We start from the raw sequence: 20,834 nt of genomic DNA, 5'->3' as shown, positions 1-20,834 counted from the left end.
TTTTTTCCAAGAACAATGAACATTTACTAGGCACCTATTGGCCTCAGCCACTTGCATCTAAAGAGCAAAGCTAATTTACCCACAGCCCATGTGCTTGTAAATGGTTAGCCTTATTTCTTAGCTCTGTTAACCACTCACTATTCTAACATTCGATTCAAGTCCAGTTTTAATAATCTAACCCATAATTGTCTACTGCTCCCTGCCACATGAACAAAAAAGTTTGGGGGTGAATAAGGCGAGCAGTTTACATTTCCTGTGGATAATTCAAGTAATTGGCCGCAAAGTGAAATTATTGAGTTGGCCATGGTTTATTATGTTCTGAGGGCATAAAACATGGAGGGGAATGGACCTGTTGAACTCGTTGGTGTCTAAGAATGTGTGAATGTATGCGTGAAAATCCTATAACTTCACTTCAATTGGCCTAATATCCTGAGTCACTAGAGGGTCAGAATAGAATATGAAAGGAACAAACTGATGTACATTTATACTAAAAACCAAAAACAAAGCTTGTACAGGATGAACAGCAAATGAGATAGCTTTTATAAAAAAAAAAAGTCTCACACAGGTCATTTTTATACATACGTGGACATACACACACCCACACACGCACAGACACACGAGCAAGAATGTGTATTTTGTAAGATAGGTCCTTGGAAATAGACATTCTTAGCAAATATGGATGACAGATCAATTGTAATTTATTTTCTTTTAACACTGTATCATCATAAAGAAAACTGGTATAAATGAAAAAATCTATTTCAAATATCTACATCTAAAATTTTAGGCAGTGAAAAAGCACTTTGTTGACAAGGAGTGTGGAACGATGTATGTTAATTGTCAGAAACTGCTGAATGCCTTGCTTAGTTGCCACAAACAAATTCACATATCAGAACGAACAATACTGCTAAATATTCCTTTTTTTCCCATTTTTTTTTGTTAAAACAGACTGGGAGAAAGAAAAGAAAAGAAAAACTGGAAATCCATACATCTTTCAAAAGTTTGAAATTGAAGCAATATTTAGAACCATAGATGAGGAAACACGGCAGCATTGGTGTAATATACACAATGCGCTTTTCTTTTTTAATCTGTAATGTACATCAAATACTTTACAACAATGCATTAACAAAAGGCAAGAAACATCTTGCTGTACAGAGGAACCCCAATGCAACTTGAAGCCTAGAATCACAACGGATGAAGAGAGTAAAGAAAGCGTGAGAAGCCGTCCCCCTAAAGTGTGTGAACTATGTTGCTCTGTGCTTATAACCTCCACACCCCACCACCCCAGCCGCCTCCTCTGCTGCCTCCAGCCACATTCAGTATAAAGCACTTTTTAATACTCTACAGCTCAAACTAGAAAGATGTCGCACAATGTCATATTTAGGATCACTTTAGCTCTCTATTGACTTCCAAGTTAACTTTCGATTCATTTAGCTTTCTAAAATAGCTCTTAATATTTCCTTACTGGTTATCACAGCCTTCCTATGGAACAGGCTTTAACAAACTAAATTTGCAGGGGAAAAAAAAAAAAGCAATGTCTTGTGTATGCATGCACATGCACTGTTCCCGGAGCGCCTCGTGCCGCCTGCTCCTCACACCCAGGAGTCGGGGGAGGCGGGGTAGTGGCTCGTTTCATAGTTCAGTTCACTGTAGGGACGGGCAGCTGAGTAGAAGTCGACATAGTTGCCGGTGGACTTGAGTCCCAGGTGCATGGTGTACTCGCTGGCGGGAGGGCGATGGTGGACCTGGTCCTCGAAGAAGGACTCGTCGTAATTTCTCGTGGAATTCTGAAACGGCTGGTAGGTCTCATAATCTTTTCTGCTGGGCTCCTGTGGGACTGGCTGTGCTGAAACCTGCATAGAAAAGAAGATCCAGCTGGGTTAGTTCATTTTCCCTTGACTCATCCTGCGCTGTTGCCAAGGCACTCACCCCTCCCTCAAAGTAAAGGCCATGAACGTCACCCAGTCGTTGACCAGTGTGGCACTTCTCCGAATACCGTCAACTGCTGATTGACTTTGCTTTTTAAAATTGGTTCCTGGGTCCACATGCTACCATTTTGGATAATCTTTTAAAAAATTATTATTGTGGTAAAATATACGTAACATAGAATTTACCATTTTAACGATTTTTAAGTGTATAATTCAGTGGCATTAAGTATATTCATAGTACTGTGCAACATCACCACTATCATTTCCAGAACTTTTTCATCATTCCAAACAAAAACTCTGTACCTATTAAGCACATAATACCATATTCTCCCTTCCCCCAGCTTGTGGCAATCACCATGCTCCCTTCTCTCTCTATGAATTTGACTATTCTAGATACCTCATATAAGTGGAATCATACAATATTTGTCCTTTCATATCTGGCTTCTTTCATTAAGTATAACGTCCTCAAAGTTCATCCATTTCGTAGTATGTGACAGGATTTCCCTCTTTTTTAAGGCTGAATAATATTCCATTGTATGGAGAGTCTATATGTGTTTATCCATCCGTCTGTTGACAGGCACTTGGACTGTTTCTACCTTTAGACTATCGTGAATAATGCTGCAATGAACACGGGTGTACCAGTATCTGTTTGAGTCCTTGCTTTCAATTTTTTGGGTACCTAGAAGTAGAACTGCTGGATCTTAGGGGAATTCTATGTTTTGAGGAATTGCCAAACTGCTACAGCCACTGCTCCATTTTACTGGATAACCTTTTTAAATTGGAGAGGTATAGTCTAGAAGCTATAGAACACAAGTAGTTGATATTCATCTTTCTTGCATTTTCCATTACCCGTAGGTGTTGCAATCTCAGACAAAGAGACAGTGAAGATGTACAAGGGCTAATGGTCACTCAGGCATCTTCCTGCCAGTGTGGAGGGCTGTGATCAATACCTCTCTGGAGGACTAAGGCTTCCTGGTAGTAAGGCCATTCCAGCACACCTGCCTAAGTGTCCAGGTACCACAGCCTTAGAAGGATACACAGAGAAGCACATAATGAAAAGAGGGAATCCACTCCAAATATAATATACTCCAGAGGACCAAAATGCTTCCAACTTGGTTCAATTCAGAATTGATGGAACTTGAGGATGCTGTGGGATTATCAAGCTTTAAATTAGGGGAGGGATCTTCAGTAATGTCTTGTATCCCCCAGCCCAGCTCAGTGCTCCCTGTCCCCACTCTTGTCCCCTGCAGGTTACTGTCTGATGTAGGGCCATGAAGGGTTAAAAGGATCACAGAGCCTTTGAGATACTGAAGTCAAGAATTAGTTGGCTTGGCTTTTAGGACAGTAAGACAAAGAGTGTTCAGAGCTGATAATTAGCATTTGTACATGGGGGGCTAGCTGTCTCCTCTGGGGTCCCTTTCCAAGCACCATGCCCCTGAAGTGAGCAGAACCTCCCAAGGTGTGAGGTGAGGGCTGTCCCCATCGCCGGTGCACACAGGCATGCACAAAGCTCGCTCATGTGCAATAATCAGGGAGGAGGTCTGGTGGGAATGATAAAACACTCTTAAAGAAACACAGTTTGATCATTTTCCAGTGGATTCGATAATTCCCAATTAATTTAATGAAGGTTCAGCAATGGAAACGTCCTGTGGAAATTTGTCTTAGTTAATAGATAATGATTTGTAATTAGCACATTGTGTGTAAATGAATGCTTCTAGTGGCTTGCACATAATTCTTCTCTCAAGTAAGTGAAACTCCCTCTTTTATATGCAACTGATTTACACTAGAATCAACCTGTTCTTCAAAGATGAACTTCATATAGCTGCCATCCTGTATGTTCCATACTTCTAGTTAGTGGTGGCTGAATGAATGAGGTTTCTGCCTACCAGTGAAAGTCTATAGAGTGTAAAGGTTTGTTAGCTATGGGAGGGACGTTTGGACCTAATCTGCAACACGTGCAATTAAAAGTTGCTAAGACCAGATCTACCAAATTGTGTTGATAGGCTAAAGAGTGCTGTGCTGTTCTTTGAAGAGTGGTGTGTTATGCTGAACCTCTCCACTTCAACACTGAGCTGCTGCTACCCAAGTGTAGAGCATACAAAGGGTTAGAGTTGGGAGGTTTGTGAAAATTACACAGGGATGGAACTAGAATTTGCTGTCTATTTCAGCAGGGATCATACTTAACATTTAATAAATTCTTGTTTAATCTTCAAAAATATATGTCCTGTCTGTCTGTCTATATCTATCTACCTACCTCTCTCTTCCTTCCCACCCACCTATCCATCCATCCATTCATCCACCCATCTAATTCTCATCTTTTTAGATGAAGAAACTGAAGCTCAGAGAAGCTAAGAAATGTCTCCAGGATGTCACGGCTAGTGGTGTTGTGAAGCTGGAATTTGAACACATGTCTGGCTGACTCCAAAGCCTATGTTCTGTCCACCATACTAGCACAGTCTCAGTTGAGCCAAGGCAGCCAAACCACACAGGGTCAGCCTCATGGAGTTAACTCCAGGCTCTATGATAAGAAGGGAGGCCAGTGGGAAAGGAGACCAAGAAGATGTCTGACTTATTTGCACTGGTCTCAGTGGCCAGAGGAAGCGGTGTTGAAGACAAGGAGGTCTTCAGGGGAAGTCACTCTCAAGGCTTGTGAGTCTCCTCCATGGTGGCTGCTTCTTTCATTTGTCTGTACTACGTGTTTCAAATTTCTTACCATTGCCATGTTCTCCCTGGTTGGTGGACATTTTGGGGCTAGGCACAGCTTATTTTAGTCTCTTATCTTGCGAATTACCTTCTTCAATTTATCTGCATCATTCATAAAGTGTCATATCAATCCCTCCTAAGGTTTAGTGCTGCAGTTCTGAGAGTGTGTGTAAACGAATTACCCAGGATGGGTGACAGGCGGCGCTGCTGTGTTTGGAGGGATTGAATTTGCTCACTGGCCTGGTAGTGTGGATGTACATTCACAGGGCAGGAATGTTGGCTGTTTTTTATAATTTACTCTAAGGGAATATCTGACAGTGTTCAAAATTAGGCAGACAAAATGCTCCCAAATATAAGCCCTCCCATAAAGGAGGTAAAAATAAATGCATTTTTTCATGTGATACAGTTTGCATAAACCAGACTTCTATGAAAGAAGTAGAATGATGTTCACATATAGCAGCGATGTATTCTGAATTTGAGCATCTGTTGTGGTCTGGAGAAGCCCTGGCACAGCCAAGGGGCCTGAGGGTGTTGCCTGCTTTGCCTTAAGGCAGTGTCCTCTCAGGGAAGGGGAGCTGTGACCAGCAAGCTCACATGGGGATCACTAGGACCCACGCTCCTGGTGCTCTGTCCTGTGGCTCCTGCTCCCATAAAATCATCTTTGCTGAACTTTTTCCTCAGTAGTAGAATGTTTAGTTTAAATTATAAAGGACAGCGCCACTTTTCCCCTTTCCAATCTGTTAGCATAATGATGGAAGACTTTGTGTTTATTCCTCATTGAGTTTGCCCACAAATTGGATTTATTTCTAATGCAAGGGAAATAGCTGCTCATTACAGATCTTCAAACTTTACCACATGGTGAAAGCTGAAGACTCAGTGTGTTAATATACAATGAAGGAGGCTGCGTGCAAGGATCAGTGGTTCTCAAAGTGTGGTCCCAAGACCAGCTACATCAGCATCACTTGGGAATGTGTTAGAGATGCAAATTTTGGGGCCTCACCCCAGACCTACCGAATCAGAAATCTGGAGTTAGGTCCCAGTAATCTGTGTTTATCAGCCACCCAGGTGATTCTGACTCATGCCAAATTTGAGAACCATTGGCATAAAGGAGGCAAATAAGTCAAGAAGGGAGGAGAACCAGGTTTGAATCCTTGCCTCTTTCTAGCTGGGTGACTGAAGGCAAACCCTTATCCTCCTTAAATCTCAATGTTCTCATCTCTGGGGGCAATTTTATCTGTCCTGCCTACCTGGTGGCGGGACTGAGGACATCAGCTAGGAACTCACAATGCTGTTTATGTTGCCATCAGTAATAATTTGAATACTGGTCATCGAAACATCAAACCCCTTTGTTTATAGTTTATGAACAAAAATTCTGTTGCCAGCTGGATGTACAGTTAACTATGGTATTTTTCTTTGTAAGTATGGGATGGACTGGTAGAAGCTCAATAGGATTTTTGGAGTTTAAGTAGTTAACTCTTAAAATGATGTCTGTGACCTATTGACCCGAGACATAAAAACTGAAAATCACAAACCTTATTTCACACTAATGGTTGTTTCTTCTAGGAGTCCTTAAGCTCGGAATTTACTGAAAATGCGACTGGAATCCCAGGTAGTCACATGGGGAGCACCACAGCCTGGCTCACAGCTATTGCCCCGGCCCCCGGCCCTCGCTTGGCCGTGCATCCGGATTGTTGCCTCACTCTCAGTTCTCATTGTCTTTTACTTCCTCTTCGAGATCTACCTCAAACCAGTTTCCCTCAGTGAGCTGCTTCTTCTCTGAGATGAGTCATTGTGCAGCCTCCTCCAAGAAGCTCATGAGGCCCAGCTGGTGACTAAGACCCCCAGGAGATGAGAGCGCTCAATAGAGGACAAGCTCTGACACTAAAACTGAATGGATCCCAGTGCATCCCTCCGATTTAAATTGTTCAAGGTGGGCCTTTACTAGCTGCAAGGTTAAGAGGTCACTTTTGGTCCAGGAAAGTTCTAAAAATGAAAACATTCCATCTGGAATGGCCAGCCATGCCCACACGGCCAGAGAATCCGAATCACAGATGCTGTGTATGAGGTCGTCTCTAGATCCACCCAACTGGAAGAGAATCAAACTGTCTCCTCTTTCTAGTGGTTAGGACGGTCATACCTTACTGAGTTCCCAGGAGGGAAAGCTGAAAGTGGAGACAAATTTTATTCCAATAACATAGTCCAAAATAAGTAAAATGCTTCATTCTCTTCTTCCCGAGTTCACTGGAGTGTCATAATGATTTCCTTGGAAATTTTTTAGGGAGAAAGCAACTCTCTTTGGTGAACATTTAAAAGTGTTGCTTGATATCAGAATGGAGTTAGCAGTCCAGTCACCCAGCTCTCCCTTTGCTTGACCCGCTAGGGGAATAATGATGAGCTATCACCACAGGTGGTCAATCAGCTCTGCCTGTCACCTGCCTGCAATGTCTCCCCTGTGCTGACAAGTGGCACAGACTCTGCCCTCCATACCGGCTGGGTTTCAGCAGCATTCCTGAGACACTGTGGCCTTGACATTCACACTGATGCTGTGTTGAGTGCATTCTGAGGCATGCTGGGAAAAACGCTACCATAGGCTATGCTCACTGTCACAGCAGGGATGCCATCTTAGTGCGTTAATTCTAATTTGCTTAAATGCTCAGAAGAGGCTTACGTGAAAAGAATGTGCCCCCAGAACCATTCTGGACTATCCTCTACATCTAAATTGCAAGCAGATCTAGACTGCCGCCACACTGAGATGCCATGGACCTCTGGGCCACACCAGGCGTTTCTTCATTGTCAATGATAGCAGAATTCCCTGGAGAGAAAGGCTAGTGCAGAATAAGACCATTCTGGTGATGAGCTTCTCTCAACTTGCAGAAACTAAAGACTAATCTTATGCTCTCGGATGCAAAATCAGGGTCCTATCACTTCATGACAAGCACTTTGAGAGCTAAAGATATTTTGCTGTACCTGGTACTTGCTAAAATAAAAAGGGTTGATGTCCGTAAACAGAGTTGGCATTTCCAATACATCTTGTTTCCATTTTTCTTTATGTTTGGGCAGGCATGTTGACACATGAAGAGTTCGGGGCCGTTCCTGGTGATCTCTTGTCTAGAGCTCATGCCCCTATTTTATCCATTGGCCTTTTTGCTTTGAGCAAAGACCAGAACTGAAGGAGGCTAAGTAGATGTTAGCAAGATGTCAGGCAGGCCGCGGGGCCTGGGCGTTCACTAGGGGGTTGCAGACAACACCAGATGCCTTCAAGAGTGGCTGCACATGGACTGGAAAATTGAGGGCAAAGGATAACTCCTTTACCCACTATCATTTCTCCTGTTGACGGCTGATTAGAGAAAAAAGTAATTTAAGGTTGAGGAGATACTTTTCATGTCTCCTCCTTCTTCTCTTGGAAATGGTCCTGCACAGGACATTCTACCGGCTAGAACGGGGACTCTCTCCTTTTCAAAGATGCTGCTCTGCTGGGTGTTTAGTAATGTTCAAAACAACACATTTCTCTTCCATGTTTACTTTCATCTGGTTCTTGTGATCAAGCCAACAAGTTTCAGGTTCATCTCTTCAGCCCGACTTTCCTAACATATGGCAGGAATCTAGACCATCAGCAGAAGACAGTTCTGGCAACCGTTATTAGTAGCCAACAGTTATGAGGAATGTTGGTGTTTCCGTGATGACCAGATGGGGTTTTGGGGCCCGGGGGGAAGAAGGAGCAGAGGCTGTGCCCTTTGCTTTGAAAGTTCCCATAGAACCACAGAAGAAAGGAGCCTTAGTGAATGTTTGCCGAATAAAACACACACAGACACAAATTTAGATCAGTCCTTTAAGTATCTACTGTCCAGCACTCCTCAAACTTGAACAAGTACATGAATCACCTAGACATTTTTTTTTTTTTTTAAGATTGGCACCTGAGCTAACAACTGTTGCCAATCTTTTTTTTTTTCTTTTCTGCTTTATCTTACCAAACCCCCCATACGCGGTTGTACATCTTAGTTGCAGGTCCTTCTAGTTGTGGGATGCGGGACACTGCTTCAACGTGGCCTGACGAGTGGTGCCATGTCCGCAGCCAGGATCTGAACCCTGGGCCGCCACAGCGGAGTGCGTGAACTTAACCACTTGGCCACAGAGCCAGCCCCTCACCTAGACATTTTGATAAAATGCAGCTCTGATGCAGAAGACCTTGGATGGGTTAGGGTTAGGGGCCAGAGAAGAATCTCTTCCGCCTTTCTAACACGCTCCGGCATGCTGATGCCGCCTTCCCCAACTAGACTGAGTAGCAAGCATTTTACGACGCATTCTATTTAGCTGCTTATATTGAACTTGATGTGTCTATTTTATTGATAACTATCATGTATAATGAGTGCTTTCTTCTGAATGAGAGTTGGCTGGGTTACAAGAGCTACTTAATCCCTGTCTAGTAATTAGACAATTTGTCTAGTAACTGGCATCTTATACTCGAGTAATTGGGCTTTCTTTTAGTTTTGCATCATAGCAGAGAACTTGCTTTCCACCACCAGATGAAGCACGTGGTCGTAGTGAAATCAAAAATTGTCTTCAGATTTGGGGCCGTTCTGATGCCTGCCACACAACATGTATGTTACACGTGCGTGGAGAGCAACAGGGAACATTATTTTCTTTTTCAGTTTTTTATGCATGTAAGATAGAAGTTAACTTATTTTTTTACAATTCCAGGAAATTTCACATGAGCTCAAGGGAAAAACAACACAAATGTGCTGCGTCTCCCTTACCTGGTTGTGTTTGATGTCTTCAGCGGGCGCACCATATGAATTCCTATACAAAGTTGAAATTCCAGTATTTTGAGCTGAAAGCAAAAGGGGAACAAAAAAATTAACAAAGAAGGCAAGATTTCCAATGAGGAATAATGGTTATCGAGGCGAGTTCTTGCCCTAACAAAGCTTGGTTTCTCGTGGACCGTTCCGAGAAGAAGGAATTCTTTGGCCCTGAACACTTCATTTTACATACAGATATTAAGAAAGAAGAACAGTTATTCTACAAAATCCCCCTTGCATGTAGGCCTCTTGTGATAATGCTCAGACTGTAGACAGGGTCAGCAAACAGATGGTCACCCTGCCAGCTTTACTGACTTCTTTTCTGGGGAAAACTGGCGAATAATAAAAGCTTGTCACCTGCACTGAAGCATGCAGGAGTCTGTATCAGCAGCTTAGTTTGAAGCTGGAGAATGACAAGAGTGAAATTTCTAATTTGAGGTCACAGGAGTGCTTGATCATCTTTCAGACAGTGCATTTCTCGAAGGCCCCAAGGACAGGGAGGAAGCACCACGGGCAGCTGCCCTGTACGACTGGGTGGCTGCAGCTTTAGAATCCTGCCAGACACAGGTCCAGGAGCCCCCCATCCGGCTTGTGGTCTAGTTGAAAGGGAGGAAGGTCTCCTCCAGTGGCCAGCAGCTTCCAATGTCCTGGGAAGGGTGCCCGTTTGCCTGCTTTCTCACCTGGAACCCTCAAAGCTCATGCCAAAGGCTCAGAGGAAGGCCTGAGGGCACCTCTCCCCTCGTAGCTGCTGACAGGTCATGGTTTAAGAAAGCTCAGGAAAACACTGTTTATTGAGTGTCAGTGGGGTACAAAACACTCTAGAAATAAAGAAGCACTTATCATTTGCTTCTAGTATCTACAGGATAATGAAATAGGATGACACATCATATATAGTCTCTCACAGATACAGGCCACTCTAGACACAAAGTCAGAATAATCTATCACTCCACCATGATTATTGCTAAAAGCACTTAAGAGTTTGGCAATAAAACTCTTCTTGGGAAGTTTTGCTTAGAAAGTGAGAACTAAGAGCCCATTGTCAATTTTAAAGAGCACTCTGATATACTCTCTGGTTGAACGCACAGCACTCCTGTCTCTGTATTACTGTGAAAGCCACCATCTTTTGCCTGGACCGCTGCTAATAGACTCCCCCTCAACGGCCCTGCTCCTCCATCTATCCTGTTCCCAACAGCTGAGTAACTGTCTGGTTAGACAAATTGGATCATGTCACTCCCTCTGCTATAATACTCCAATGCCCTGCCCACTGTGATTATGGTGAATCTCAAGCTCCCCAGTATGGTCTACAAGGCTCCACATGATCTGGCCCTTGCCTAACTTCATGTAGCAACTCCCACCCCTCTTCCCTTGTTCAGAGAGCCCTGGTTATGCAGGCTCTCTTTCCTTGCTCGAGCGTGCCAAGTTTGTTTTGCTTAAGGGATGTTGTACTTGCTGATCCTGCTCCCTGGAACTCACTTCTGCCAGAGTCTGGACTGTCGCTCCCTGTTGGTGTTTAGGGTTTGGCTCAAATGTCTCTTCCTTGACCATGTTAGTTAACCTGGCACCCTCTATCTCATTAACCCGTTCGTTTTCTCCCTCATACTCAACATCATGTGATATTACCTTGTTGGCGAGCTTGTTCTATTGTTTACCTTGTGTATTACCTGCTTTTGCATACAAGGGCAGAAACAGAGAAGGCAGAAATCTGCCACGGAGGGGCAGAGATCAGTCTGTCCTCCCACCTTTGTTGGTATCCCCAGCATCTGGGATGGTGTCTGGCCTTGGTAGGTGCTCCTAGAATGAGTGCTTTGTTTGCTGAGCAAATGAATGAATGAGTGAACCTTAGAAAATCGACCTCCAGAGCTATAATTTCCTGTTGGAAAATGTCACTGCAAGGACAAGGTGAAATTTTGTTTTTTTCTGTTACTCAGAATAAAATGGTTTTTTTAAGAACATGAACTATTATAGCCTTGGCCTCCCTCCCTGTCCTGTTTGTGGCTTCTGACCAAAAGAGGTTTCTACTGCAAGTTCTTTCCTCCTGCTATTTGGCCCACTTCACCTGTTTATTGGAGGCTGTGTAGTTGAGATTGAACTTTTGGCCTTTGAAGACACATGAAGCAGATGTATTCATGGACGCTCTGTCTGAGCTCAGAGTAGACTCATAGGGAAATGCCTTTATTTTTTTGGATAGGCCCAAATTTCCAACTGAATCAACCTACTGAAGATTAGAACGGCTATAAAAGGCATAAGAAGACACTGACAAAAACGGAAAAGACCATTTGATGTAAAAGCATTTGGGAAGCTCAGATGGGAGGGCAAAATCTCCTGGGTGAATTTTAAAGTTAGGCCATGAAGCTGCTGGGATCACACAGCTCTTCTCTGATGCGTGCTTCTGAACACGTAATGTTCCTAGGGAATCATGACCATAAGAAATAGCTATAACAGCCCTGCGTGCCTCGGTGAACAGCTGACTTTGGCTTTCTGAGGGCTCCTCAGTGGCAGAGACACACTAAGGAGAGAGGACATTTTAAGAGACTCCATCTAAGCTAGGAAATAAATCCAGAAAAGGTGAGTGAGGGAAGCTGGAATGGAAACCTAAATGGATCTGCATTTCTAAGTGCTCAGTAGAGGAAATTATAACCCATGCAAGGAACTGCTTTACACTTTTCCATGTTGCATTTTGAGGGCGAAGTTTCCCATGGTTTTCCCACAGCAGAGGGAATGTTTCTTTTGGGGGAAAAGGTAGGATGTCCTCTGATGCCTCAGAAACAAGGAAGATAGCAGTTTTTAAGGTACTTTTCATTGCACTGAACTTTAGGTGTCCCCTGGATTTATTCATTAACGAGAAAAGGTACTGCTCTTGATGTGGATGTCATAAGAAATCTGATCTGCAAGTAAGCACCGAATGACGGGCATTTACTAAAGTGCGGTAGATCGGGGGTTGGCAATGCATCCTTTGCATTCCTGTATGAAATGTTGGCTCCCACCTGGCTTGGCTGGGAATTTATTATGCCACCGGAGAAGGTGGCAAATATAACCACCAGTCTTACCACCAACACCCAACATCATTATCTCTACCACTCTCACCACCAACACCCCCACCATCACTACCTGTACCATCAGCTCCACCACCTCCACCACCACCCTCTCTACCATCACCACCTCCTCCATGACCACCACCATCACAACCACCGCCACTGTCACTATCACTATCACTGTGATACTAATAACTTTTACATAGTATTTGTTGGCTTAAAGCGAACTTTCCTGTATAAACAAATTATTCAATAAAGATCTTATTGCTCTTTTGGGCTTGCTACATGATGGATAGTGTAGTTTTGAATTGCATTTTTAAGTAAGTTAGAGCAAAGCTGTTTAAGCCTCTAACTAAGTTTGAAGAATTACATATATCTCAATACTGGAGTTGTCAAAACCCCTGCCATTTTCTAGGAATATTAAACATCAGAAACATTTTAGGTTTTATTACGGCTGCAGGGCATGATCATGTACCATTGGAACTATTTCAACACCAACACACCAACATTTAAAAGCCTTTTGAATGAGTTCACTGGGCAAGAGAGTTAAAGAAAAAGTCAAACTTAAATAACAATGCAGTCAATTTCACAATTATTCTTGTAATTATAATCCCAATTTGCCATCCAGACTGCCACTGATGTGGCTACCTAGGGCAATAGTAGTAGCAAAATGAATGGGTCAGGTGACTTTGGTGTCACTTCTATTCTGGAGTAATCAGTACAAATTAGATTCTCTACAGAATGTCTTGACTCTAGGCATTCGGCATTCAGATTGCTAATTTCCTTTGTTCATGCTCATCTACAATGGGGGCAAGATGTATGGGGGAAAAAAAGAACCAGTCAATGAGAATAATAAGGGTCCTACATAAGGAGTTTCGTTCTCCCATTCAGGAGACGTTCAGGCATAAGAGTGAGACATTCCCTTGTAGGGTCTGCACATGGAGGCAGAGTGCTGACTTGAGGTGAGGCTCCTAAGCATCTGTTTACTATGCTTTTCTTATGCAGCTGTGCAGCTACCACGGAAAACACCGCCTCTGGGGTAAATACATTTACCATTAGAAAAATTTATCTTAGACATCCTGGGTCAGGAAGACATCCCAATAAATCATCCAATTTGTCTATTCTGCTTCCCTGCAGGTCTACACCTAAATCACATCAGAGAAATGCGCCTCATGCTTTTAAGATTCTTCTGATAAGAGGTTCTCAGTGTCTGTTTAGGACTGCACCCCTCACACTCCAGTTTTATGAATGACCTAGATCTGGCCCTGTCCTGTTAAAGACCTATTCCTCACGGCCTGTTTGCAGGAGGGACCCATCTCTGCATCCATAAGCAAAGAAGGGAGTGGAATCCCCTGTAAGAGATTCTGATGGCTCTGGCAGCTCTGCTCGCAAGGCATAACCCCCTCTACATCCATACCCTCGACTTCTGCTTCTTGGAGGAGGGGTGAACTGGGGCGGGGAGGAGGGAGTCTGTGGAAGTCCAGAAGGGATGATGAATGGGAGCAGCAAGCTCTGCCCCAAGGAAAGCAGTATGGACTTAGACGAGAGTTAAGGTCAAGGCTGGTTTTTAGACAGGCTGGGAGGGCATCCTGGAGGGGTGGTGATGGGCACTCATTTTGGCCTCCATGGGGTCCCAGCTGACGAGAAAGGAGACACAATGGATGAGAGGTGTAGTGAAGGATGAAGGGCATAAAAGATCAATGCCTCTGTAGGGAAATTGTGGTCACTGATTCTAATGAATCTTCTTGAGAGTTTGTCATGATAATAGGTTGGTTTCATGGCAAGAGAGGATGTCTCAATGGGAGTCCTGTGGGTTTCCCTGAAATCCTCCTCCTTTGCTTGCCTCCCCTTTCCTCCCTCTCCTACCCTCTCCTACCCTCTCCTTCCTTTCTTATCCTCTTTCCCTTCCCTCCATTCCTAAAGGGTAAGTATAGCTTGGTTATACAGCATCCACCATCTTGGACCCCTCCACCCTGGATTATGCCAACTAGGAAGAAATCTACAGTGACTCCTTTCTCCAATTTGGGGGAATGTTATGAGCTGAGCAAGCAAGAAGGAAAGGGGGAGGTAAAGTAGGACTGAGGATAAAATGTATTTAGAGTACATTTTCTCTTAGCTATTTTCAGGAATAAGATGCTCAGTTTTTATACCTCAGGCTTAATCTCCTCATGTCCAATTCCTGGGAATCTTCCTTGTCAAGCTCTCAAGTGACCCATGAGCTGCTAAGTCCTGCTGAGCTGCCAAGCTTGGTTTGAAGTCTGATGCCCCAGCCCTCTGCCCTGTCCCAAATCCAGTCACCAGCTCTGAGGAGGAAATGCACAAAGCTGAGCTCACCTGTCATGGTGTCTTTCCTGGAAGTGTGTTCTCCTTTAGTGCCGTGGTAAGTGGCATTGCTGCCAGTGGACTCATAGTCTGTTTTCCTTTCTTTGAGGCTGATCATTTCCCGAGGTGAAGCTGGGGCACTTGCTACATAAAGAAATCAAAAGGATGACTTTCTGTGTGTCATTCCACAGCATGGATAGCTTTTCACATCAACAGCTAAGGTCATAAGGACACCTTAAGGCGGAACATATGTCAATCTGTATGCATGGACCTGGAAATTTTTTTGTTCTTTTGGCTCTTGTCTTCACCCCCTTTCCTTTCCTTGTGTCATTTGGTGCTTTATAGTTAAGGGGACATGAGATTTGGAGGCAGGTAATTAAGGATTATATCCAAGGGCCATCTTCCCTAGAGAGACATCCTGGTGTGGACATGACCCCCTAAGGTGTATGGGACAGTTTTAAGAATGAGATTGGTCTTGATTTCTTTCTTCCTTTTTCTCTTCTCTTTTCCGTCCCTTTTCCTCCTTCCTTCTCTCCCTCCCTTTCATCTCTCCTTCCTTTGTAAATTAGATGTGTTTCAGAGGAGCTATTGCTGATATTGAAGAATCCCTGATGAAAATAAATACAGTTTTACTTAAATGTTGAGTCACCCAGAAACTGCCCTAAAGGCAGAGAAAGCAATTCTCCACCTGGATGATTTGCAGGCCAGAAATAGCCCAACCCGCTTCTCCAGAAGTCTGCTGGGGTGGGCTGCGGGCAGGGCGTTCAGACAGCCCCTTTTTCCTGATGGGGCATCCTTGCTCCAGCTCTTTCAATGAATGTTCCCAACAATCTCTCACCTATACCTCACACCTCAGCCACTCGCTGCCCATTGGACCCGGAAATGAGCCCTGTTATCACTTTGTGTCTCCATTTCTACAATGATGGATGTAATTAGAGGGTTCCCCCAGGAATTCCATGATTCTTTAACAAACTGGTCCCAGAACAGAGGAAAGGCTGAATTTGGAGGTAAGGAAGCAAACAAAAAGAGGTTTAGTTTTCTGAAAAGATCAGATGGATTAGGAGCAACTAAACAGCACTGTGAAAACAGAGAAGTGTTGGAAGAAGTGAAGTAATAAGTATGTGTGCTGCTAATAAGACAGCTAGCTGTGCTCCCCACTGCGTGGGCTGTCTTCACATCGATCTCCACGCTCCTCAACAAAGCCACTCATATTCGGAGCTTAGTCAATTGCATCTAACTCAATATGAGCTCAGCAAAGAACTCTTCTGCCCCAAAGCCTTCCCCAGCTTCCTATGCCAGAGGGCAGTGCTTTATAAACTTGTTTACCTTAAGACTCACCTGAGAATTTAGGGATTCCAGGACCCCATCCCAAACCTTTTGAGTGAATTTTCAGTGGATGGGCCTAGGAATCCATATTTAACAAGCATACTTAGTGATTATTAAGGCTTGAGGAAGTCTGGGGAACTCTTATTTTAGGATAAATTCCTCTTTCCTTGGCTAGTGTCCAAGCTCCTCCCCAATCAAGCCTCAGTTTACCTTTCAGCTTATCATTTACACCCTCTGCAGGATCCCTCAGCCCCAGCCCACTGGGCCTACTTGCTCCCTCAATGTACCTCTGTTTTCACTGTCTAAGCCACTTGATTCAGTTTATCAAACTTAGTATTGTCTATGTGCAAATCCCTATGCTAGACACTGAGAGAAGGAAACGTGAGTAATGTCCAGATTGTCTGAACTGGAGGAGCGCTCAGTCAAGTTGGGAAATGGATGTGGAAATAAGCCAGAAATAAGAGGCAGAGTGCTCAGCAGAAGTCACAGCCAAATGCTGGGAAGGTAAACAGAGGGAGCCTGTGCCCATCCTTTCCACGTCTCCTGAAAGGCTCCCCACCCACTTCTCAAGCCTATCAAAACAAAATTGAGGCTCAGTGCTCAGCTCTTGAAACTCTCAGAGGATGCCAGTGCTGGCGGCCCATTAGAATTAAATAGCTGGAATACTTCAAGAAATACTGATGCTTGAGCCCCACCCAATGCCAGCAGGACCAGAATCTCTGGGTGTAAATCCAATGGGAAGGCAGGAAGCGAACCATGTCTGCTCTATGTAACTCAACTGGATTCTGTGCCCAGTTCCTGCATGTTTTTAGAACATCGGCCACTGCATCTCACTCACCTCCTCTACCCTCTGCCCCTCTCTTCTCTCTTCTGCTCTCCATCTTTCTCTCCCAGGAGAGTCCCTTTCCTGCTCTTGCTCCTTAGCTCCTAGTCTTCTTGCATAAAGGCTAGCCTTTTATTAGTTACTGCCAGGCAATCACGAAGAGACAATATCTTGAAGCCTCTTAACCAAAGCTTTAGAAATTAGAATCTAATATTGCACAGATGGTGGGGTTTATTAAATGACTTCAGGTGTGTAATTATCTCCTGAGACCTCACACATAGCGGCCTGAGGCTCCGATAAATCAGGATGACACTCGAGGAAAAATCAAACCATGCAAACAAGTGTTGATTGGGTATCATCAATGTGCCTCTCCTAGGAGATAACCAGGCAGCACCCTGGCTGAACGGCTGGGATGGGAACAGCCTGAGAGAGTGCTGCTTCTCTCTCCGGGCACCTTCCCATCTATTACATCATTGCATCTTCCTAACACTGATTGGCACTTAATAATTAGAGCTTTTACAAAGACACCATCCTTGTGCTTCCCAGACTCAACGCTCTTTATCTTTTTAAGGATTATGGAAATAAGATGCTTAAAAGGCTCTCTCCATGTTTCTGAGACAGGTGGAAGTTTCTCCTGATCGGGAGATTCCTGATTCTCTCTTCTAGTGTGGGACTAAAACGTTACAGCAATAACATCACACTAAAAATATAAGCTTTCATGGGGCTGGAAGAGAGTAATTTATTTCAGTCAAATATTCTCCATTCATTTCTGATTTTCCTCATCATTCTGACAGTAGAGTGCGGTGTAAAGTTTTATGACCAACGTCCTCAAGGGGGAGGGGCTGCTCTGCTGGGGAGTGCTGCCTACCGTACCCCCCGGGGTCAGTTCCAGAAAATATTATTTCTTCAATAGAGGAAGGCAGCGAAGAGCAAGTAGAAACTATTCCTAACTATAAGTCTACATGTGTGTGTGTGGGGGGTGTGCATATCTAATTACATATCCATCCTTCCTTCTCACAACAAAAACCAAATGCAGAAATCAAAAGTTTTAAAAACTTTCACTTTGAGTAAAACAACACTAAAATCTATACCACTTATATACTAAATGATGTGCTCATATTTTTCCTTTAATTTTTTCTCTAATCCTTTGGCTTCATATAATGTGATTGAAAAAGGGTATAAAAATAAAGTACCTTTACAAGTAAATAAGAGAAGTTAGTTCAAAATTTAAGCAATAAGAAGGTGATAAAATTAGGAAAAAAGTAAATTGAATGACACAAAAGGTACAGTTAGTTGTACCAGGAATTTATCAGTGATGTATCAGCTGGTTTAAAGGTAATATTAAAAAGCTAATCAGATACAGAATAGTAATGAAATCCTCAAGGGTATATTTCAAATATAGGTCATTCTAAAGGAAGAAACAGCACACCCTCTCTCCCCTCCTCTGTTATCCCAATTATGATCAATAAAATATAACTCAAACTATTTTGAGTTGGAAAAACGTGCACGAAAAAACCCCAATTTACAAACACTGGACAATTTCATTTATATTTGTTTCTCACTGGATGTGGGTCCAGCACACGCATTTCATGCGCATGACACCTGTTAGAGATTTTTAGGAATCTGCTAGAAAGATTTGTTCTGAGTCTGTGTATACATAACACAAAGTCGCCAATAAAAAGACATCAGATTCATATGATATTTCTAGCAAACGTTGGAATCGGGATGGTTCTCCTCTCTGTGGGAATCAGCTAAGGGGCTGGGAAGAAGGGCCTTGTCTCCAAGGGAACAGGCTTGGCTGGCCCTGGGCATCTCTTACCTGAGCGGTTGTTGGGTGACACGCGCACAGGGGAGATGGAGGGCGTGCGGGAGGAGGAGTAGGGTCTTTGCCGATCCCTCTCGATGGTTGAAGATGAGGCTACAAAGTGATATTGTGACCATCCATCCTGCAATAGACAGCATGCTCCCATTAAGTAGGGAAGGCAGAGTGACTCTTCACCTCCTGACATTTCGAAATTCCAAGCACTTGAATTTGCAAACCATTTCTACAGTCTGTCGAAAGAGATCATGGAGCTCTGTGCCATCAATGTAAACAGAGATGAGCGTGAATGGAGACCCATCTCCTGCTCCCTCCAGACAGCCTCCTGGGGGAAGGCCTGCTTTTAGTGCTTGCTTTCTTTCTCATATGTGGAATAAATGACCTCTTTGCAAACCAGCTTTGGCCAGAAGCTTTTATTTAAATGAAAATATGACACCTTGAATGTTGGATGACCCTGAAACTGTCTATTCTTTGCCTACCTGGTTCCAGCTCTGTCTGGCCGTCTTTCCAACCACCTCACAGTTTTCCAAAAGTGTCTACTCTTTTGATCCCAGGACCAGTCTGTTAGTGATCAGAATGCCTAGCAGCATCCTGGGAAGGGGAAGCCATTTCTCTCCTTTATGTTGTTTCCAACCTCCTTCCCTGAAGAAGGCCTTCAGCGTGACTGTTGCTGAGTGTTCACATCTAGACTGGTATGTTCTCTGGTTTGCCCCAGGAATTACATTTTTCAATTTAGATCATTTTAAAAATGCATCCTAACAATTAATCCTCCATTAGACCTCCAATATCTAGTTAATATATGAAAAGCACATATACTATTTTTCATTATGAAAACCATACAAATACATTATGGATCGTTTTGTGAATTTAGAAAGCATAAAGAAGAAAATAAAAATAGCCAATAATTCCACCCTCCCACTCCCCAGAGAACTCCTACTAAGATGTCATGGTATTTCCTTCCAGTCTTTTTTCTTTTGTAATTCAAGTTTATTTCCATCAAAGTAATATGTCAAATAGTACCAACTTTATTACAAAGAAAAACAGACACCAGCCCAGCCCCACCCCCAATTCCTGCTTCACAGAAGCAACCATTTTCAACTCTTTTAGCTCTTTCTTTTTCTGATTATATTTAGACTTTTAAGGAACTCAATGCTCTATAAAGAATCATTGCACACATAAATAGATGAACAGAATTCATACTCATTTCAGTATTTGTGTCTTTGTTTATCTAATTCTCATTATTCCCATTCTACTTGATTGGTGGTATAAAAGCCAAGATTAGAAATAGGCTATTTTAAAAGCTATTACCTAGCACTTATTGCGTACTTACTACAAGGTAAGATTTTCTCAACAATCCCGAGGGCTGGATAATATTTTTATCCCCATTGGACAGAGGAGGAACCTGAGCCTTAGAAAGTTAATAGGCCACCCAAAGTCAAACAGTAGGCAAGGAAAGAAACACATTAATACAAAAATGTGGTATATTGGTAAGCACTTGAAAGGAAACAAAAAGCAGGGTTGGGGAGGGAGGAATGCGGGTGGGGAGCGCTGGTGTTGCCAGTTTACGGAGTGTGGTTGGGCAAGCATTCTGCGAAAAGTGAACACTGCAGCAGGGATCTAGTGGATGACAAGGAGCTAGACACTGAAGATATAGGCTGGATTTTCCAAGCCATGGGGAGAGCAGAAGTGAAAGCCCTTGGGTGGGAATGGGTTTGGCTCATGTGAGAACAACAGAAAGTCCCAGTGACTGAAGAGGAGTGAGCAAGGGGGCACTGGGGAGGCAAGAAGCCTTCTGAGTGTCTCGGACAGTTTGGGGAGAGAAGAATAGAAGCAGGGAGACCAGTTAAAAAGCTATTCCACTGGAGAGATGATCCTGGCTTGGATGGGGGCTGGTGAGCAATGGGCAGATTTGGCATTCTATGTTGGAGGATTCCCTAATGACTCAGCTGTTGGGTGTGGTAAAGAGGAATCAAACCTCACCCCAATGCTTCTGGTGTGAACCACAGGGACTGGAGGTGCCATTTACTGAGACATGGAACACTGGGAGAGAAGTGGCTTATTAACCAATTATAACCAATTATTAACCAA

The 20,834-nt window shown here is 43.5% G+C and overlaps 1 protein-coding gene across 4 annotated transcripts in view; it reads right to left on the bottom strand.

Annotated features, from left to right (window-relative positions):
- Nucleotides 1–680: 680 nt before the first annotated feature.
- The window catches only part of CTNND2 (catenin delta 2), an 881,420-nt gene continuing 861,266 nt past the window's right edge, over nucleotides 681–20,834 (bottom strand). For all 4 annotated transcript variants that reach the window (XM_046672368.1, XM_046672371.1, XM_046672369.1 and 1 more), the window contains 4 exons: nucleotides 18,747–18,873; nucleotides 14,791–14,922; nucleotides 9,383–9,456; nucleotides 681–1,850 (listed from right to left, as the gene is read on the bottom strand). In XM_046672368.1, the coding sequence (XP_046528324.1) occupies nucleotides 1,590–1,850; nucleotides 9,383–9,456; nucleotides 14,791–14,922; nucleotides 18,747–18,873 (594 nt within the window). In that variant the 3' untranslated portion in view covers nucleotides 681–1,589. The remainder of the gene's footprint in view (nucleotides 1,851–9,382; nucleotides 9,457–14,790; nucleotides 14,923–18,746; nucleotides 18,874–20,834) is intronic.

Source organism: Equus quagga, chromosome 9 (assembly GCF_021613505.1).
Source record: "Equus quagga isolate Etosha38 chromosome 9, UCLA_HA_Equagga_1.0, whole genome shotgun sequence".
NCBI lineage: Eukaryota > Metazoa > Chordata > Mammalia > Perissodactyla > Equidae > Equus > Equus quagga.
This window is presented reverse-complemented; position numbering and strand designations above follow the sequence as displayed.